This window comes from Bombus pyrosoma, linkage group LG10 (genome assembly GCF_014825855.1).
Source record: "Bombus pyrosoma isolate SC7728 linkage group LG10, ASM1482585v1, whole genome shotgun sequence".
Classification (NCBI taxonomy): Eukaryota; Metazoa; Arthropoda; class Insecta; order Hymenoptera; family Apidae; genus Bombus; species Bombus pyrosoma.
Genome location: NC_057779.1, coordinates 1052223 through 1075374, shown reverse-complemented (window position 1 = coordinate 1075374; position 23152 = coordinate 1052223). Strand labels below are relative to the sequence as shown.

Below are 23152 nucleotides of genomic sequence, written 5' to 3'. Positions count from 1 at the left end.
GGAATGCAACTGGAAGTGGAAAGAAACTGCCAATGCATCCCGTCTATCGTTGTTTCCTTTCGCTCGCTGAAAAATTTCTCCCTTTTCTCTCTTTTTTTTTCATTCATGTGCTACTTACATGCTCGTCGAACGTGTAAAGGCAATAACGTGCTATACTATTACTTTCGCGCAATATAAATATAAATATAAAAAAGATATGAATATTGGAATGCCAGAGAAAAATGAGGTTTCGTGGACAACAATCAGAATGTTTACAATTCATTGTTACTAAGCCCAATGAAAGCCACTTGAAAGCTTAGATAATAAGGGGAAATTTTATCTCCATTTCTATGATGTAAATGATCCCACAAATTATTCAGTTTTCCAACCACTTTCCATCTACCTAGGATATTATCACTAGAATTAAACTGCAAAAATGCGAGCACAAATAATTATTATCTCTTGTACATAGTAGAATAGTGTCGGAATGTATGGTGACGAATTTTTCCGCGAATATGTTGACGAATATGTTCACGAGTTACCCGCAACAATTTCTAGAACTGTTGGTTCGAGACCGGAGCCAAACCCAATAATTTGATCCAGTGTCGAATTACCGGAATAAGAATATAATTTTTAAAATTTTGTATTATATCGTTACTAAATATCCTTAGTCAAATTATTGAAACTCGTGCGATAAAAATGATACCAAGTATAACTATACTTGTCCAACAATTTTTAATTAAACTAAAGAAGTATATAATATGTCATTAGGTGTAAGAAATGTCCCGATTCTACAGTCATCTTATTACACTCTATCTATCTTATCTTATTCGCACTGTCTACTTCTCACTGATATCCGTGATACACCCGCAACAGATTGAGCATAAGTCTATAGGACTGACTCGAAGAGAGGACGCGGGAGGGGATGCAACAGAAAGTAATTCACCTGAGGTTCCTGGAGCACCCCTGTCATACGCGTAGGATGGTTAACGTGGAGTTTTAGTCGGTAGGAGTCGGACACTACTCTGCTGCCGCCGTTACTAGCGGCAGCGGAATGTCCATGAGGATTTCTCCACGTGCAAAAAAGAAAGATTGATCAGAAGTCAGATTATGTTGGTCAATTGTCGGGAAATCACCACTCCGCATATATAGTGCGTTCAATGTTATAACACGATGTACCCAGAATTCCGTTAAGCCAGGTTTACGCCACAGTCGAAAGCAACCGCTATTTCCAAGAAATAGATTTTTAGCGCTGCGACCATCTGCGTGTCAGCGGTCAGAATTACGGGAGTAATTCAACGGATTTGCCATAGGATGTATTTTTAACTTGTTCGTAGCACTTCTCCGTAGCTCAATAACCGAGACCCTGTCATAAACCTTAAAGTTTCTAATCGGTCATGCGACCTAACAGTTTCCGCAACATAACTCGGACACTCTCGAACATTCTACAGGGGTGTGCGTTCCACCACCTCCACGTATACCCTCACACAACACCTTCTAAGGGGGATCGATTCCTTCCATTCAATTGCACAACGTGCAATGAAAGGGAAGGTACGAGGTATAAAGAATGCGGAAATAGACAATTTTCGATCAGAATCTACAGAATCTACCAAGAATCCTATCAGAGAACTGAGTCACGCGAAAATCACACGGAAGTTAGAGAATTAACAAAATCACGTCTACGAGAACTGTCGCGTCAGAATAAGCAGAATTGGTTACGATCTGAAAACGCACATATACATATACACGCTAGTTTGTGTATAAATATAGTCAAATTCATAAGCAATCGATCAAACAATCCTCCCGCAATTGTACAACACGAGAGCGTACACGATTGGTTACACCCCTTGATCGAACGTACGGGCTTTCGCTCGATTTTACATGGACGAGCAGTTCCCGCTCGATAGCTATACATCCGGGTATTACTGTACCTACAAATTGTTATTCATTTTGAATTCTTATCCTACACAAATGCAAAACTCCGACATTCCAACTCTCTGCTCATTGATCTGAATCGGTCTCATCTATTTTGTATGAAATCAGCAGATGTCTCAATACAATACGATACTTATAAACGGAAGTATATATACCAACAGAAGAATAGTGTAGTAGTATACATGGTGGCATTCGAGGAAATGAGAAATCGCAAATTCCAGCGGCGTGTTGTTATCGTGGCCGAGCAGGTGTCTCGCATAATTTCTGCGGCTCACAAATTTGCCTGGAGCTCACGCTTCGCCTTGACTCGCGCGTGTCGCCGAAAGAAGCATTCTCGACGGGGCGTGAATCGTGCCGGATCACGATTTCCGCCGCGATCAGCCGGCTGTTTGGTTACGTGCATACACCCCGCGTATCCCACCCTCACGCACAGAGAAGATTTACGAGCCGTGTTACGCGATCTGTCCACAGAACGGACGTGCTAGCAGCGAGAGCAGCGAGGACGGAGCAGGAAGCAGCGCCAGCACCTCGCGAGGAGCCGGAAGTGGATTCGCACTTGGTGGTGGATGTACCGGTGGATGGCGCAGCGTCTTCGGCGCCGTTTCCGGTCGAGAATTGAGGCTGTACGAGTGCGCTCCTTGGAGTCCCGAAGCTTGGGCCTCGCCCAGCATCACCTGTCCATTGATCGCTACCAGGTGAGCAAAATTTGTATTTTTATTTTCTATATGCGTTGTAAATATTTTAGAACGAGAATTTAAGGTGGCGCTGTGGAAAATTGGAAAATGGAGAAGCGTAGATGAACAAAGAGAAGAAATTGGTACGTGAATAGAGATTGGCAATCGAACGGTCGATTGGATGCAATATATGTATGTAAAAATATTTAACAATAACGAGAATAATAGCGAAAGAAAAATATATGTAAATTCAACTGTGAAGAACGTGAACTATTTGAATTATTACGTACAGTACAATTACATTTAACGCTTAAAATTTAGAAATATTTAGAGACATAAACTTAAAAACTTATCTTACCGTTCAAAAGGAGAAAATTAACACATTATGAGAGTATAAAATAATGTAATAAGAACAGAAGATATAAAAAGTATAGAGGCTATAGAGTAACCCGAAATTCAACTATTTCAATTTTTACATCGTAAACCTCCAGTACCTTAAATCGCGGGCGGTCTGACTATGATTCTCCTATTCTACTGCAACGTTATACGCGAACTTTCACGATCCAAGATTCCACAGTAGATTGAAAACGAACTTTCCACTGATATTACGTTAATATCGCATTAATTCCAACTTATACTTGCACTAAATATTCCTTGTCTTTTAATCTTCCTAAAATCGTTTTCAAAGTACGCGTAAACCTTCTCTAGCCGGGACTAACTAACTTGCTCGTTTCACTTCACATACCAAACGATGTATCTACGTACAACGGTGCATACCATACTTGTACATTGCGCTCTCAAACAATCATGCGGAATCGGAGGCGGCGCGTCGATAATCGCAATCGATAGGCCGCGAAACGAGTCGACGTCGCGGGGACTGCGCGTTTTAACGGTCCGCGCACGTAACGGCCGTCCCGACGCCGCGATACGAATAGCCGAGCGCGCGTATAATAGTCTTAATTAAAATAGTGGTCTAACGAACACCGCTAACTGCGGTAATCCGACGTGCCTCATTGGTAATCCCCCGGCTGTGCCAGTGAACACGAATGCGTTATGTTGGCCAGCCTGCCGGTGGCACGATCGACTGCCCCCGCTCCCCAGCTCGTGGCTACGATATCGAGCCAAATTCTGTCCTACTATGTGTCCGTGCTTGCACAACTGTATGTGCTCATATGCGTGTGTTTGTGTGTGTGTGTATCTGTTGGACGACGTGACACCTTCGCGGTTGTCTGTCCAGCGAATATCACCACGATGATCGGGCATGTCTCGTCCATGCGATTGTTTCGGCCGAGGTGCGAGATCCTCTCGACGACGTTTCCTTTGGATCGGTATCGAGTCTCTGGATCTGAAGTGATTTATTCGATACAACAGTAAATGAATTGGCGGTTTTCGTTTCAATCTCTATGTTCTTTTTCTTTCCGGATGTTTCATTGAAGGAAGACATAATTTTGTGAGGCTCCTCAATTTTTATATTGTAATATTAGTATTATATACAAAGTGAATCATACGGTGAGTAGATCCAAGATCTACCTTTAAAAAACGTTTAACGATTAGGAATGCTTTTCACTCGTATATCAATTTAGTCTTCCGTTATTCTCATCTAAGAAATTAATCAACATCTTGTGTTTTTTGTAGTAGCGTTAAGTATATAAAATGGTATAACCAAATAGAGAACATGTATAGAAGACCAGTTTAAAAAATCGTCTCTATCTATTAGACCCTTTGATTAAGGGATGAGGATTCCCTAAACAAAGATCCAAGTTCTGTATTGTTCGACTTTGCTCAGACTTGAGTATCAGTTTTAAAAAGTCAAAGATCAGTTTAAAATCGAAGATGCTTTCAATTGGGCGAGAAATTAAAGAATCCTCGATACTTTCTTAGTTGCATAAATCACTTATCGATCAAGATCGAAGACTTTCACTTGAAGGAAGTCTTCACGGAACCTATTTTATTTCCGGCAATGCTCGGCTAAAAGCAATCCCGTCATAATGCTCCTGTTCGAAGGAAACAGCGTGTCCATTTGTTCGGTCGCGGTGCCCTGTAATCGGAGAAGTCCTGCCCACGGCGACGTAAGATAGAAACAGAGACGGAAAGAGACGCGAAAATGACCGCATTCCCTGGAATTGGATTTCGCTGGAGGGTGCTCGCGATCCGGAAAGTTAATGCAACCTGGGCCAAGAGAGCCGCCAGTCGAGACTATGTGGTTAATACTATGCTGCCGTGGAAACGGCCATCAGAAAACGAAGAAAGCGATCTTCCCGTCGACGTTAAACGTTAAACGGACACCGAAGACACAGTCGTCCTTTCATTTCGAAAAATCGAAAGCCATCAGTTCGATTTGAATCGGATTCAAGAATTCTGTATTTGATCTATAGGGTCGTATCAAAGTATTTGAATACCTGCAGACATATTTTACGACTATATCGTATGTGTCGTATGACGATAGTCGTGTTATTATAGTATTAATGAAGTCGTAAAATATTTTACATAACGCATATAACATAACCATAAAAGTTTTGTTTTCTATGGTGAGTGTTAAAATATTTTTGCTGAGCTATGGTGATCCAATGTATATTTTATATATTTTATCGTATCTATTGAACGCAGAAGAAAACGGGGTGCGGGGTTTGTTCGTTGTTGAATTACCATCACGGCGAGGTACAGGCTGAATTGTTAAGTAATCGTCGGCCATAAAGCTTTCACGCAGCGTTCGACGATAATAATCGAGTTGACGATACGGGATATACAAACGTGGGAAAAAGAATCGAATTTCCAAGCAGAAACGTTCACCAAAGCGGTGTATCGACGAATGAAAAACACGAAAAATGGTGGACGATCAAAACTCATCGGTCGATCAACAGAGAGTGATTCCCATTGACCGATCGATTAATACCGCGATGACCGGTTAGATTCGTTTGCCAGACAAAATAAGCGAAATTGTGAAGGATAGATGAACGATGGAAAAATGAGAAATCAACGACCGCCAGCCGATTCGTTGGCAATCGGTCCCGTTTCCGCATTCGCGATTCCGTCGTCCGATAGTTGTATCCATTAGTATTTTTTAAAACCTTCTAAAACTTATTATTATTTAAAACCTTGTAAAAATTTTTAATCGCGTCGAGAATCGACTTTTTTTGGCGTAAACGAACTTGAATATATCAGATGGAAGAATAAACTCGATTCCGAGTATCCATGAAATTTTTTACCGGTATATTTCACCAGCCCCTGTGTCTTTATCGTCTTTACTTTTTTCATTCGAAAAACCAGGCAAACGAGAATAAACGTTGCACGAAGTGGTGTGGGAGAAATGTTCGATCGTTAACCGGACGATTGTATTTTACAACAGATCGCCTTTAAATCTTGTTTACATCTCGTGTGTTGGCCAGCGTGCCTGGTTAAATTGCCGTCGTCGCCAATGGAGTGATTAATCGCGCTGATCGTAATTAACGATTTAGCACGCCGCTCACGGAAACTTCAGAATCACGTCCGCGCGCAAAGTCCCCCGACAGTAATCGTTGCCAAAGTAATCACCGAAATTACCCTCGATGCAGCGGCAACTTGTTCGGTTATTAATTACGGGGGCAACCTCGTACCCTGCTCGTTTAAATAACGATTTTCTTTATCAACGACATTCGCCCTTAGACAATTTCTTTCTACGATATTATTCGATTCTTCCTGATATTGTTCCCTTTGGTAAGGAGCCTTGGAGAAAATTGAACAATTCTCTCGTGAAACTTTCGAATCTCTAATTGCCAACAATAAATTCCCAAAGAATTTTGATTAAAGCAGCTCGCGATCTGTTTCTATGATACGTAGAAATTTATTCTACGGGACGAAGCGCTTTCGGGTTTAAAGCTGAAGCAGTTTTGAACAGTTGTGCGAATCTGATTTGTCCAAAGTCATCTCCCGCACAGGCGAGTAGTCCGTCTTTGGTGCGACGGTAGGGAAACTACGAGAGGTATGACACGCGTGAGATTATTCTACTGCTGTCTGGAGTCTTGCGCTAAGGGTGAAATGAATAGAGAGTCTGCAGAATGGTCTGTTCCAAATAGCTCAGTCGATGAAACAACCGCGACGTCTGCCGTGCAACTGTCACGGTCCATTGTCTTTCCATCATTAGCCTGTATCATATCAAAGCCAGGAATAGGAATCTCTGTGATGCTTCGTGCAATCACGAGTCAAGATTCGTGGAGTACAAATTTGAAGAACAATTTGAAGAAGTAACACTTGAAGGAGAAGAAAATGGTAAAAATGATAGGACCTTTTATTGAAGAAGAACGTAGATGAAATCGTGAATGAGAATTTAATAGAAATATTTCTGTTTGCAAATCTGACACAATGATCGTGAATTTTTATGCAAATTCATATTTTTACGAATAACATTCAAAGAGATAAGGTCTGACTAGAGATTTGCTTCACAGCGTGACGAATACTTTACTTTGAATATTTGACACATCTTTCCGTGTTATCCTTGCCGTATTAAATTTCCATAAATGAATGCGTAGATATTCATAAATCGAAATCATAAGAAAACATTTATACCAATTTTTCACGGAGTATATCTCAAACACGATAGAGTCATAAGTAGCGAAAAATCGATAAAAAGCTGAACGTGTTTACGTAACGCTTTTTAAACCGATTAATCCAAGGAGTTGACGATAATTAACGGATCAGGTGTGAGCTTATGAAAGTTAAAGACCGTGACCTTGGTACAAAGCAGCGATCACGGGCTCTCTTGAAAAGGGTGAACTCACGCTGGAAGCGTTCCAACCCTCTACACTCGGGGACCAACGATTGCCTGGTTAATTAATAGCGAGTGATTAATCGCCGGAGGATGGGATACCCTCGTCAAACAAACCTCTGACGAGGTCCCCGGCTTCCTACGTGATCTGCAAACGCGAGGAAGTGAAAGATCGACGGATGGATCAACAACCTTTCTTATCCGCGATTTTTTCTTTCCGACTTTCGACGTACGATCCTTTCGTTAACTTTTTAATACTTTTCCCATCGCGATCTAACACATCTCTTTGGTTATTTCTTTTGAACAGTTAAAGAAGAACTCGACTAGGTGATCGCCAATATAAATTTCGAATAAGTGTTGTGTTATTACTTTTTTGTATCTTTATATATTACGTTATATATATGTTGAACCAGGACTGGGGTTAGAAGCGTTTAACGAACTTAGTCACTCAATGAATACAATAATAAATTCACAAGGTGATTATATGAGTATTACAGAATTTGATGATTAACCGTGACGATTAGATACTCGAAATGCTAATGACAATAATCTTAGGTTCAATAACGAATACACGGTCAATAGGATAGCAAATGCGCTTACTTCCTTGTCCAAAGTCCAAGTCAAACTGAACTTATGTACTTTACTCTGTGCCTCTCTGTACCCCTTCGATTTTTAAGAAGAGCTGTACAACTACGTCATACCTCTGTTAGGTAAAAACGTCCATCCCGTGACCGTGGGTACGTTTAGCGACCAGTTGTGTTACTTCGAGCTCAAGCCTACTGTCATAAATCTCGGGCAAACATAATCATAAACAACTACTTCTAAGTTTTATTATTTAAGTACAACTATAATAAAAAGTCTAGATTAAAATATTGGGGATCTTCCTAAAAATTTCATAGTAAAAGTCCCGATGTTCTTTCATCTCCGACATATATATGTCGGGTTCACGTTATGATTAGGGTTGGGGTTAGGGGCGTGAAACGAATCTTCGTTCTGATTAGACATTGTTGTAAAGCAATAGAGAAGATATTGAGTGCAAATATGATTATTGCAGATTTCGACAAGTAACCGTGGTAGTTAGATACTCGAGACGCTAATGACAATGATCCTAGGTTCAATAACGAATCCGCGATCAAGGGGATAACAAAATGCGCTTGCTTCCAAAGTCCCAGATGTACCCACTTCCTTGTCTACGGTACAAGTATTACTGGACTATCTCTTTGTTAAAACGCAGAAGATCCACCGAGCGTAAGGACGCTATGTAACTCGGTAATGAGACCTCGCGAGAGAATGACTTTCCGTCACGATGATGCTGCAAAGGAAAACTATATGTGGTGTGTCTAAGGACACAAGATCATCGGATTCGTCGAGGAAAGCCTTCGTTCGGAAAGTGAGGGAAATTGACGTTGCTGTTAATTGGTCAATTTCCATATTGGTGGTTAGAAAAGGATGCTAGCCGCCCTTGAGGGGAAGTTGCTGGTGGGAGGCGCCGCTCGCGAGAAAATAGGTTCCCCTATCTTCTCGTAGTTGGGACAAAAATTGTTTATCTGTTTGAAGGACTTTAGTTAACTAAATCTTAAGATTTGTAACGGGTCCTCAGGCTAGCTGAATATGTACCGTGGAGATGCATCGACATCTGGTAATCATCTTACCCGGAGAATAAGGTCTGCGTGTGGCGAACCACGGGACAGAAACCGCTGGAATGTTTATTTTGGAGTGCCGCTACAACTATTTCTTTTTAACGAGAGCTATATATTACTCCATACCTTTGTTAGACAAAACGTTCATCCCTTGACCGCGGCTACGTTCGGCGACTGGTTGTCGCCTCGAGCCCAAGCTCATTATCACAAATCTCGAACAGCTGCAATTGGATTGAATGACGACAATTGCTTAATTACGGCTACGGTAGAATTTAGATTAAAGTGTTAGGTCTAGTGTTAGTATTTTCCCAAGATTCCAAAGGGAAGGCTTTGGTGTCCTTTCATCTCCGACATATATATAGTGAGAAAGTATATACTAAATTACTATCATTACGCTGTGGAATGAAATGTAACAAGTATTCAAAGACTAGCGCTTTCAGTAAGAATATATAAACAAATAGATAAGAATTTCGATTAAATCGTCAGAATTTCTACTTTCCCGTAGGCAGCAAGGAAACATAGGCGTTGGAAAGTCCCGTTTGCAAAATTGCTTATCGAACTAAAGGATCGGGCACCAGATTGCTTCGAGCCTTTATTAATCCATCGATTTATTAATCGATCGAAAAACAGAAGACGCCGCGTGATTCGTCACGCAAAATACGCGGCCGATAAAGCACGCAGCCCGTTTAAAATATAGCTCGGTCGACGCATAGTCTTCTCGAGGCTCCAAGCCTGTTCCGCCGTTCAACGCAAACACGTACACGCGACAGTTCTCTTTCGAAATGGGGTTAAACGCTTGTGATTTATGTAAGAAGCTTGTCGTACTCTTTCGCGGATGCGGTTTGGAGGAGAGAGAGGAAAAGAGAAGAAGCGAAGAAACGGAAGAAGCGAGGAAAAGGCCGCGCGACGATATGTCAGCCGAAGATATGGGAATTTCGTGGCGTTAGAGAGTGCCTGGTGGATGTGACGTCTTCTTCTGACGGCTCCTCGCGCAATTTTCGACTCGCTTCCGAGCGGATCTGTCGCACGGTGAAGAATCACCCCCGCCGTGGAAATATTGTTGCGTCTCGGCAGATACGATTGGGAACAGTGGTCCGCGTGTACGATTGTAGAAACTCGGACGTTCAATAATTCATTTCGCTTTAGAAACCAGTTCTTTTGCCATTTTTGCTTTCTCCTCGGTCTCAACAATTTGTATGTTTTTACCTGGAAATGATTAACGAGTTAGCGGTTTGTTTTTGATCGCAGAAGGACAGGCAGCTGGGGGATGGAAGAAAACCGAGATACATATTCAACGAGGCGACGTGAAAAACGGCCACTTAAACGCGGCCATCGTATACCCAATTGCCGCCGCTCCTGGTAGCTCGTTCTTCGAAACTTTATTCCCACTGGAAGCAACTTTCGCGATAGAAAGAACGCGCCATCTGACGTCGATGTACAAACTCTGTTTCGATTATTTCTGCGCTCATACATGATATTCATAGACCTGGCTGGCTATAAAACATCGCACAAGCCGCGTTTTATCTCGTTTCTCCTCTGCCTGACCATGTACCGTCTTATTCTACTTACAAACTATATCGCTGTCTCTAATCGATTCAAATCATATTCTACCATGAACCACGTTATTTTAGCGTTCTAGAATGTTAATCCACATCCCATAGAAATCACACGCGTCCAGAAAATCTCAACCTGTCGCTGCAATTGCACAAATGTAGCTCCCTGAAAAGAAAATATCGCTGCTTTTTAAACGAGTCGGTCGATTCGATTCCATGCGAACTATATTTAAAATCGGATCCCAGGGTGCCGCACGGTATCGACCAACGCAGTCACTCGCTCCCTCCCACCCTCCGTATCATCGCGCTAGACATTTATTTCGCGAGGCTTTTCGGATTTGACGGATTAGAGCCGAGCTTCTCGGTATCCCCAACGCTGCGACGATATTAATGCGCGTCGGCCGTGAACAGGGATGACCTGCACGCAGCCCAAAAGCTCGATATCGAACCCCTTGAAGAGGGCGGGTTTGGAGGTGAGAGAAAAAAATGTTGCAGGCTACGCCGCGTGAAGGAAGAGGGTAAAAATTACGGATAGATAAGGCCGCTAAAGGCGTCATTCGTTTACCACGAGACTGACAGCGACGATAAAGTTTCTTTCCCTCTAGAGTGGCTTAGTCCACCTCCTCCACGACGATCCATGACTCTTTATCGTCCGACTTAGGAAGACGGATGCCGCGGAAAACAAGGAACCTTCCAAGCAGAGTTGGCGATGTTGAGGAACGAAGCTAATTAGGGGTGGAGCAAAATTTGTTGACAAAGAAGGTGGAAATTTTGGGAATCTGTGTGTCAACGATTAATATTGAACTTAAAATATAAGGCACAGCGAAACTATATTTCTTCGCCGTGGTTTTCTTTAAAGCCGAAGGTTTTGAAAGCTACTGTTTAGAGTCAGTTCCAAGCGGAAATGTAAAAATCTTGTCCCAAATGAAAATGTAAAATAATCAGAAAATCGTTTCTTATTTCTTGCCACGTTTCAACGCCAAATATTCCCCGAAATTTCTCTTTAAGAATTTCCAAATTTCCAGCCTTTTTCGTATCCTAATCCCACCCTCGCGCTTCGAGCGCGTAATCTTTGCGCCGCATTTGTCTTTGCAAAAGCTTTGTAAAAATAAAAGCACACACGTTGGTTGATGATCGGCGCGCTGCGGCAAACAAAAGATGAAGGAAATCCAATTTCGCGTTGGTAGAAATTTATTGTAAAGTACACTTGGAATTCGAGCGGCCTATCGCTCTTAAGAGGCTCACCGCTCGTTTTCGCGCGTGATCTGTCGCACGGAGTATCGCGTATCCACAGGTTGGTAATATCGGCGTCGGTTTCCCACGAGAAATTTTATTTCTCTCTCTCTCTCTCTCTCTTTTCTTTCTCTCTCTTTTCTTTCTCTCTCTCTTTCATGTTTTTTACTCCTCGCGTGTGTGCTTTTTGTGTTCACGCCATTCGCGTTTATTTATTATCAGTCGGCCGACACGAACCACGGTCATCAATTCGGATTAACGCCGGCTCAACAGCAGTTTTCGAACCGCTGTCACTTTTCTCGTTACAGTTGTTGCCGGTGTCACGTTGTCGTTGGTATTGCCAGGGCCAGATATAGATTTATGAATCGACAAATCGGGCAAATTTGCCCTCGAGATGACCATCGCCGAATCTGTGAACAAGCGCGCGTTTTTTGTGATGGATCCTACAATGTTAGCGTACAATAAAAGATTCGGAAAAAAGCACGTCTGTTGTAATTTGTATTAGTACATTGTAACCGGTGAAATCGATCATTTCCAACGAGTCACGATTCACGGGATTCTATAAAACGTAGAAATATACGTTCATATACGTAGAAATGAAGAAAGTTAGTATTTTAAATATATAAAAGAAATGTTGGAAATGGGGTTAGATATTTCGTGCGTTACAACCTGACGATTTACAATGCAAACTCGATGTCAAGAAGGAACGGCTGAAACTCGCAAACGGATCGATTCACCTCGATAGAATTTCTGACGAAACGTCACAGAGAAAAGAAGAGAGGACAGAGTATTTCAGGAAATTACGCCTAAATTGCCACAGGATAAAGTTTAAACGGTTCGTCGACGGCGGCCAATATTCGGTAGTAAATCCGGACAGCGCCTTCCGAAATTACAAATAAAACTCACGAAATCGTGACGCGATTGTCAGACACGGGGAAAAGCTTGCTACGACGAGAGAGAAGCAACAAGGAGAACAACCACGTGGAAAACAACAGACATTCGCATGTCGTCCCATGAAATTGCATTCGACACATCCCTCTTCCTCTTTCATTTTATTCGCCTCGTCTTTTTCTTTTTTTTTTTCTTTTTCCATTCAATAAAAGAAAGTAACAGTCGAAGCGCGCCAAAAGAAAGACGAGAAGGTGGTTGCCCGTTCCATTTGTGGATTTCACATTCTACCCTTCCTTGAACCATGCTTTCACCCTTTTTGCGGGGCGCGCGTGTCCCTGGCTTTCCCTTTTTCCGGCTTCTTCTCCCAGTCCAGGAAGGAAACTGCGGCCTGACCTTTTTCACGGTGTCCGGAAGAAAAGTAGCCGGATGACCGTAGCACCACAGCACAAGGGGCGAAAAGAAAAGAGGAAGAAACGTGTAGCCATCGTCCCGCTCTTCCTACGCTCGGCCCCGCAAGCGGTGAAATATTTCCACGAGTTCGTAATTTATAGAATCGCTGCTGAAACGGCAGATCCAACGCCGGTGGAACAGCTTAAAATCCGGTCGACGTAATTGGATGAAGCCTCGACGTAACCTTTCACGTGATTGTGAACGGTGAATCCTTGGTAATTCTTCCTACCGTTTTCTACCACCTTTTTGCTCGCTCCTTCTTTCTACCATTCGATTCTGCAAACCTTCTTTCATTCTCACGAAGCGACGAATCACTCGGTCGGATTGTATCCTCTGTAGGATCTCGCGAAGCCTCGTCGAGATTTACGCCCGAGTCACATGCTCTTTTTCCCGGGGTATTTGTTCGTAGTTCGCGAATAGTTCGCTTCACGCGTTTCTCAATGTTCTCGCGGCAAACCACTTGCGATAAAGCGCTTTATCAATTAACAGGCCTTTCGCCTGAAATACATTTTTAAATAATCTGTATATTGTTATAGATGAAACATGTCGACTGCGAGTGTTTATGCAAATTCATATTTTCACGGGGAAACTCAAGGAAATGATGAGATTCAAATTGAAACTTGCTTCGCCTCCTGTCTACTGTATTGAGTATATTGAAGTGAGTCCCACTTCAAGGAAAACTGTACATCTTTTCGAAAGTTTAGTTTTCTTAGCACTCGAAGCCATCGAGTATTGTTTAGCACTAAATCAATTTGAAGAATCTCTTAGCCTCATAGTTTTCTAGGAGCATGCCTTGCACAGATGATGCAACAGGGTACAGACAGACTAGTTCTCCGTAATTGTATAAGTACCCATAGACCCATGGCTTCCAAGCTCTTTCATAAAGTAACGCTACCAGCGTGCGGATCTGGACTAACATACACATTGTACTTATACTTAAACTTGCTTAAATATATTTTTCTATTAGGTTGTCCGAAAAGTGTTTTTCTTTTACAGACACGTCTTTTACAACGACGCATCTTTATACAAACATGAAAATAATTTATTGAACGTTGTGATCTTTATTTTGATAGAACAAAATGGATCATATGTAATTTGATAAAATAATATAAAACCGAAAATATTGTGCATCCATTATTTCCTAATAAAACGAAAGAAACTTTTCGGACGACCTGATATTATACATTGATCCACGCATTTCCTCTCTCTCTCTCTTTATTACGAGATAAAACCTTAACAAAGTAAAAGGAAATTCGCTTTGAATGTTTCATATGTATACTAGATTTAAACAGTAGATTCAACTACAATCAAACATACAATAAACACTTATTATTCAAGTTATAGTACCGTGCCAGAATAATTTACTTATAATTCTCAATGAGAATTGATTGTAAAATTCTTCCAAATAAAAAAAATATGTATATCTTTGATCTTTAATTTCGTGTTTAAATTTCAATTTTCCATTAAGTTTCTCGAGGGAGATGAATAGAATAAACGACACTTAGTACGCTGGTTTGTAATTTTGTTTGGCTACTAAGCCGTGTAACCGCATCACGGTTAATTACTCAGGATCAGCTGTGATGTGATCGTTGCCGATAAGAGAAAACACGGAAAACTTTCGGATGTAGCCTACAAACAAATAAACTCAGCCGTAAAATAAGCGAATAACGCGGATAAATAGATTAAGGATTGTTGAGAATTGTGGATCTTTGAAGTCGAAATAACGTTACAGGAACACAAAATTTACACTTTTAATTAATATTAAAATAGTTATACATTTATTTAATGGACGATTTCTAATATATTCAACGATACACATTTGCACGCGTCTCAGCACTTTCTTCTATACTCGACTGTTAACCGACTGAACTGTTTACATTCATCTGTTTTCGAGACGCCGCGCACACACATACTCACATAAAAGTATTTCTACTGCGCATTTAACCTAGTCCAGCACAGAAAATTATACATATCTCAATAAATGAACAGAAATGAACAGAATAATTATAAACAATTGAATACGTAATAAGTACGAGACAATGAACTGTGAATTCGAAAAAAACCATCTCAGATACAACTCGACCTCGTCAGATCTGTAGCTTGAATCCTCGACGCATTTGCGAATGGAATTTGTGAATTCCAAACGCGATATGGTTTAAACATACTTTCCCTACGCGATGGTGTTTCCGATTTATCTTAGCTGCAAACAAAAGCAAAACTGGGACGTGACAAACAGGCGGATTAAAGTTTCTAAGTATTGTAAGCGTGTCAACGCGAAGATTTCATAAAGTAGAACGGAACGACAAAGGGCTTCGAGACGAGCGAGTTAACGTCGCTCGTTTAATTCAGCCACTTTCCCATTCTCCACCTTCTTCTACATTTACCATCTCTTGTAGGCAGAGGGCAGCCCGTTTATTTATCGCGGCAGGTTACCCGTGGCATAAACGCTGGATCAGTTTTACTCGGAAACTTGGCCGCGTTCGAAGAGCCGTGTTCAAACGAAATTGGATTTTCATTGCAAACAGAGGGACTCCAGTTAATTCGCTCGTTTCTTTGTCTCCACTCCGCTACGGAAACGACATTATGAAAACGAGGCGAGGGGGGTGGTAATCTGAAATATCGCGAGGCAAGAGGAAGCGAAACACTTGTCGCTTCTGGCTTGTTAATCTTCGCTCGAACGAGTGGCCGTAAGACGTTGCTACCTCGTGGCATATTATTCGCTATCGGTCGTGCGTGCTTTCGTTAATAACGTTTGTTGAGAATTTTGGATCTTAATAGCCGAAATAATGGTATAGGAACGCTAAATTTACACTTAGAATTTATATTAGAATAATTATATATTTATTTGATGAACGATTTCAATGATATTCATCGATACACATTTGCACGCGTCTCAGCACTTTCTTCCATACCCGACTGTTAACCGACTGAACAGTCTACATTTGTTTTCGAGACGCCGCGCACACACATACTTTTACACACTGATATTCACATGCAAGCATCAATTTTTTTTTTATTGACGTGGAGGAAATCCATACGGACACCAGGCCGCCTCTGGGGAAAGCGGCGTGGTAGTGCCGGACTCCAACCGAGTAAAACTTCCACGATGACCGTCCCGGCTGCGATCGAGAGAGGCCTGGAAACCGGTGCGGCGATACAAGTGTCACTACTACGCATCTAACCTAGTCTAGCACATAAAATTATACATATCTCAATAGCGTTAATACACAGATGCTTGCTCAAGGATATACGCAAAGACTTAAAAATTCCAACGGTTAAAGAAGAAATTGGCAGAAAAATACAAAGAAAGAACGGCAACACATCCAAACCAGCTGGCTGCTGAAGCGAGCAAAACTCTCATAGAAAGAAGACTAAGACTAAGGAAACACCTCACTCACCACACTAAAGAAATAAAATAGTCAAATAGTCGAAGATGGTATGCCGCTAGAGGTAGTCATCCACATGTTATTTAACAATTAAGTTAAAAAAATTTACCAAATGTCCAGCTGGGCAAATTGTAAAATACAAATTAAATAATAAAAAAAGGTGCTTGCTGATATTAATTCAATGTAGATACTAATTTTGCATTCCGTTTTCAATTTAGTTATTTTGGTTCATGGCAATGCAATGGTAGAAAGATTGACTCGTTCTACCGATTGACATAGACAACCTTTTCATTTTGAAAATGGAATTTTCATCACTGGTGGCCACCTGCTTGAGAAAATTACGAAAAAACTATTCTACGAGGTTCGAAAAAATCGTTAAGCGACTCACCGTTGCATGATCCTTGGATTTGATTTTTTATGGCACAGTATTTTTTTTCTCTCTCTTTCTATTAACCCTTTCGTTTCGAGCGCCGCTTATAGGCGGCACCCGCGACATGACCTGTGGGTACGAGCGTCGCATATAGGCGGCGACCACGCGACGACTCCTGGGTCCGGCACCCCATATATCCGGCATCCAGATGATGCAAATACAAGTGCTGTCTGTAGTCAATAATATATTTTTTCGTTATCAACAGAACATCTTCCGTTGATTTTATTGATATATTGGTGTTTAATCGACCATTCGCGGAGAGACGCGATCGCGAAAAAGCACGTCAACGGGAGTCGTAAATTCCCGTTACGATTAGATGATCGACGCCACGAAATGATGATCGATAATAGGGGTGGTTCAAATGAGTTTGCACTGATTTAACACATAAATTAATGTTTATTCCAACAACTTCGTAAAGAAGATATAAATTGATAACGTATAATTGAGTTTCGATTGATAGCCAAAGTTACAATGTGTAGTACGCGACGTACGCTTAGATGATGACGGTTCAAAAAATGCATAAAGACTGACTTTCTGTGAAGATGATGCTGGGGAGGAAAGCTTGGGATGGGTGGGTCTAACGCATGGAACCATCGGATTTGTTGATGACAATTTTGGTTAGGAAAGCGAGAACAGCAGACATTGCTTCTGGTTGGATAAAAGAAGGTTGGTGGACTAGGAAGGGTCTTAGCCGCCCTCGATAGATAGTTTCTAGTGTGAAGTATCGTACGTGAGAAAAACTAACTTTCCCGTGTCTTCCCGTAGTAAACAATAAGCTTTAGAAACGATTCAGTAAAGAGATGTTTGCACGGTGTGAAGGACCTTAGCTAGAAAATTCCTGAGATTTATGTAGTATCTTCAATGGAATATAACGTTATTATATCCTAATATTTGTAGTTTATTTACAATGAATGGATTGTACAATTATAGACAGTAAAACGATGGTAATTTCATATGAACTAATCGCAATAACCCGCTATAATCTAGACGACTCTCGACACAAAGGATCCAACGTTCTCTCTCACGCGGACCACACTCTCTCGTCAACGTTAACAGCACTATATCCACAACGCAACTCGCACTCTCCGACTGACTTCTCGATTTACCCGCTTCGACTTCTCAACTCAAACTGCCCTGTTCTCGCATGCTTTTCTCTTCCCGTAGACCCACCACACACGTGCCGCGCGACCGCTCGCGGCCAAAGCCACGCAGATCTTTTCTATCGAAGTATTCCTTTGAAGTACCGACGACACATTTACAGGCCCATCGGCACCTCGGCTCTCGCAACATTGTTTATAGTTTAAAAACGTCTCGGCTCTCGCGACATTGTGTGTGATCTACCCGCTAACTCCTAGGCCTTATGTCCGCGATACTACATTTATGATAGGTCCTTAAGACTATTGAAGGTACGCAGTAAGGATGTGCGGATATCTGGTTACCATCTTGCCCGCGGTGTGTGGCCTGGTTTAGGTAGAGTGTCGTCAGACGTAACAATTGGATTAATCACTTCTTAAATTTACCCATTGTTGAAACAACATCAAAACGTTCCACGCAATATATTTCAAACATCCAAACGATCGTATACTGTTTCATGCTAAAAAATCTATTAAATCCATTGACAGTGAAACGATATTTCACATACGGTTCTTACAAGAATTATTGTTATTTAAGACTTAGGAAAACGTATATACAGAAACCACGCACGCGTTTTCGTTCAGTGACAGTACTTCGGCGGACTGGACTGCCGAAGCGAAAGGTTTAAGGCAGCAAAAGCATGGAAAATGCATTGACCAAATCTGATAAATAACTACCGCTCACATCAAACGACGATTTTTTTGAAAGTGACGCAAACTATCTATTGCAAAATTAGATTCGTGGAAAAATTTGATTTCGACTCGTTCGAAAAAGGAAACTGCAAGAGAAACATTTGCCTCGTCGCGGCTGATTGACTTTCCAGATGAAAAGAACCGGATAAAAAGGTGGATGAAAAACGGGAAAGGAAAGGGGTCGGTAAATAAGAGAACAATGAGGACCGGGAATCGAAAGGGACGGATTGAAAATGGAAAAAAGAAGGGACAGGATAGAGCGAAGGGAATAGGGATCGGCAGAGAGTTACAGGTCAGACGCGAGAACCGTGCACGCCGCGCCGTACCGCGCCGGTGTGAAAGATGGGGTTTCGATAATCGAACGGTGAACCGGATCAATTAAACCCCCTAGGGTGGGCATTAATTATCGAAGATGTCGTCGACGGTTTCCTATCGCACGTGCAATCCGTGAGCGCAATATTCGAGTTTCAGGATTTTCGTTTCTTCCTTTGCCTAACTTCCATTTTCTCCATCTATTCTCGTGATATTCCATTTTTTTCATCTTTTTATCCTCTTCGTACGAGATCCTTTTGATCGATTTGTGGAGTTGAAACGGCGAACGATGTATATAAATGTCAGAATGCAAAGAGAAGGTATCCAGTAGAAAGTGGTTTCTGAAACTTTTGATATTTGTACCGGCTTATCATTTGAACGGTATAAAGCATCAGCGTTCGACACTTTTACGGGTTCAGGAAGAAAATAAACGACAAGGGATGAGTGTTGTTAGTTATTTAAAAATTTATTTTCGCTTCTACTTTCGTCCTCTTATCTACCCTGCGATGAGATTTACTTATTTCCATTTACATTTCTTACTGAAAACAATCTTGATTATTATTTTATTAGCATTTGCATCGTTCTTAACGTTTCAGCTCCTCGTCTTTGTTATATTTCGCCGATGAGAAAATGCGATTTCGCGAAAATGATTTTAATCCGTCACGACGAATTCGAATAAATCGTAGCGAGAAAGTGAAAATGTGTATTAGATTAATCATCGTGAAATTACTCAAGCTCGAACCTTATCTCTGCGCTTCGTTATCCCGTTGTTGCCGGCAATTTCATCAAGCCGTGAACGTAATTAAAAGGAAGGCACTTTTACCGTGGGCAAACAGCGTCGATAACAGAGTTGTTATTAGCTTGTGAATTTTAAGCTTCGGCCAACGGACACGCTTTTATTTCCACGTGATAAAACTAAACAAGGGAATTACAGCGACAACTAAATTATACCGTGGACTATAACGGGGCGGAAATTCGGAGAAATTCGTGTAAAAAGCGTAGCTGACTCGCCTAAAAATATTAATAACGCTTATTGCGTGTAATACGGCGAGGAAAGGCGTTGTCGGATGTGATTTACCGAGGGATTTTATCGCTAATAACGTAGCCTGATTAACTCGAGGGCGCATACGGTAGCACAACACGGCTGCAACGGAATTATGAACACGTTCATCATCGTGTAGAATGTTCCGAATCGCTCTCCGGCTACAATCCCTTCGTTGTCTGTTCATTTCGAAGGGCAGTTACGCGTTTTATATCACGCGTGAAAAACTTTATTTCTCGCTTATCACCCGTTGAGCAACTTGTTACACGTGATGTCCAACGATGCACGGCCCCAACACAAATTACCACGTTAACGATGTTACACACGTGGTGTGTAACCGAATTTACCAAGCTCCATTTTTAACGCTAAAATTCTCCACAGAGGGGAACAGATCAAGCGTTGTATAGAACTAAATCCTTTGAAAAAATTGTGCCCGTGCGTATCCTGTTCCTTGGTATTGTTCCTTGCGAAAATATTTTCTTCGTTGAAAACATCACGTTGTTTTCTACGCCACTCTTTGTTTGTGCAAATGACTGTGTTCATATCGTTTTTGCAAGTCTAAGTCGATCTTTTCTTATCTTTCGACCAAGACCAGAGATTAGATTTAACGTACAAACATTTACGTTTGTTGGAAATTGCATTTTTACCTTACTTTTCTCCTTTCATGCAGTTTTCATGCTTTTCATTATTTTGTTCTCTTTCCTGTCTTTCATTTTACAGTTTCTCGTTTTATATATCATGCGTTTTTAGAGATACACGTCTGTTCTTTGATCGTTGTTCTCCAATGAAATTCAACACATTTCACGTGTTTATCGTTGGATAAACTAGCAGGAAATTTTTCTTCAGAATGTTTTCTCGCAAAATCCTTTTCTGCTTAATTACACACCCTTTAACCGAGCTTTCATTTCTAAGAAAAATTCTCTCTCGTTATCCCACGAAACTCGTTTCAAAGTATTCTTTCTCTTTTTCCCAAACTTTTTTTAAACCGAGGGAAATTTTTAAAACGCTCGTTTCGCTCTTATCTGCGAGTAATTAACCAAATTGTTCGGGCAGCCTTTTAAAATCGATGGAAAAATCGGACGAACCTGCTAGGGTTCGAACCGTGATCACCTGGATGGAAAAGCAACCGTGATACTAGCTGCATTACAAAGCTTCCTGTCGTTGTACTTCATATTTTCTTATCTTCCTTTTACACTCGTTCTAGTTTACTATATTTTTCTACAATAAAATTTTCAGTGCAACGTCAGCTCGATAATAAATCAAAAGTATGAATATGAGATATTTTTAATGCCTTCAAAACGAAGATTTTCGACTGTGGAAAGGCTACTTTCTTTTATCAAATATTGATGATAGAAATACATTTTTTCTAATGTTTTCATAACGCACTGATACAATTGATAGAAAACACTGCTTCGTTATCGATGATGATCTTTTTCTACCGATACATAATTCAGTAAATTTCTCAGTGTGCGCGTAGAAGAAGATTAGGAAAACGAAGAAATGAACACGAAGATTAATCGAAGGTCTATAGATTTATGGCAAACATATAAATATCCAGAGTTTTCTATTGATTAGTTTCTAAATATAAAAAGAACAAAGTCCTTTAGCAGCTATTATAATTGTCAACTCAAACGTTAATATATATCATAAAACTAGAATTTCAATAATTTCATTACAATTCATAAGGAGATGTCAAGAACTGTAGATTTCGTATGAGTTTGAGTGTACGCGCATTCGATGCTTTAGTTTGATGGGGAAACAGCCCCAAAAGGGTCTGGGTGTATGGCCGTTTGTTTTCGAGAAATTACGTTTTTGGTGCAGAAATTTCTTACGTCTCAAATGTCATAGGCAAAATTGTAAAAATATATGGAAACGCTATAATAAATAAAATGGCAATAAATAAAATAAAAGAATAATCAAATAAATCGAAATAAATTGAAAAAGATTAATATCGGAAAAGTACAAAATATTAATATTCTAGGAATTTATAAAGCAAGATACAAAGAGAGACTTATCATCTCTCCTTGTCAGCATTAGGATAATAATCATCGTGATAATGATAATGAAACATAAAAGAGTATTATTGATATGAAATTCTATTTCATCGTTACTCCGTACTTTCTTCGTAAAAACAAATCTCGTGAAAAAGAGCAGGATTCTGTCCGAGTCTCGGGCCATCTTGCAACATTCTCCTACGTTTTAACATACAACTAAATAAACGAGACGGAAAAACAGGTAGATGATCAGCGAAAGAAACGCTGGAAGCAAAAACCGATGGAGTGCGGTCTGGTCCGTAAATTTTTCACGATCTGCCTATCGACCATCGGGGAACGCTGGTCTGTCCCTTATCAAAAATGCACTCCTGTTCCAGCGTTTTTTCATTTTTAATCAAGATCTGCTGGGCTGGGCCCATTGCCGTATCAAATTTTAATTCGGCTTAAACGCGTCAACCAATCAGAGAATCCCAAAGATAGCTGATCTTGCTTTCGGTTTGTTCGAATTTTCCCTGCAATGTGATTTTCAAAAATTCGTATCCTTCTTTCATTTGAATCACACCGTATTACTTGTCTCTTGTCGAATTTCACGCTTGTATCTTCCATTGTAAAGCATGTACGTATAAAGTATATCCTTCAAGATGTCAAAAGATACTGATATAGTCGTATATCTGTGTCACGAATGAACATTGCTCGGTGTAAGAAAGATTTCGTCGACTTTTGAAAATCTTCGTCTGTTCAAGACTGTGCTATATACGCGATCACAGCATTAAATTTGTTTTAAGAGACGTCAATACGGTTCGAACAGGAAAATATAGTATTTCGTTTGACAAAGATAACTTGAACTCGAATGTCCCATGCATGCGTTCCATTTTTCTTACACAATTACAAAATGGTTACCTTTTTATGATCTCAACAGACTCGTTTCTAATGACACAATAAACTTAATCGTGTTCTTCAACTTCAAAAACCGTGAAACTTAACGTGGTATTGTTCCCGGGCGCACCTAATCTCGGTAACCCGATCATCGATCCGTTTATTTCACCGCGAAGAAGGCGAAACCCGA

At 40.8% G+C, this 23152-nt stretch overlaps 1 protein-coding gene across 4 annotated transcripts in view; it reads left to right on the top strand.

The window, feature by feature from the left end:
- The window catches only part of LOC122571301 (beta-1-syntrophin), a 364855-nt gene that overhangs the window by 329744 nt on the left and 11959 nt on the right, over window positions 1-23152 (top strand). For all 4 annotated transcript variants that reach the window (XM_043734871.1, XM_043734870.1, XM_043734872.1 and 1 more), the window contains exon 5: window positions 2386-2609. In XM_043734871.1, coding sequence (XP_043590806.1) covers window positions 2386-2609 — 224 coding nt within the window. The remainder of the gene's footprint in view (window positions 1-2385; window positions 2610-23152) is intronic.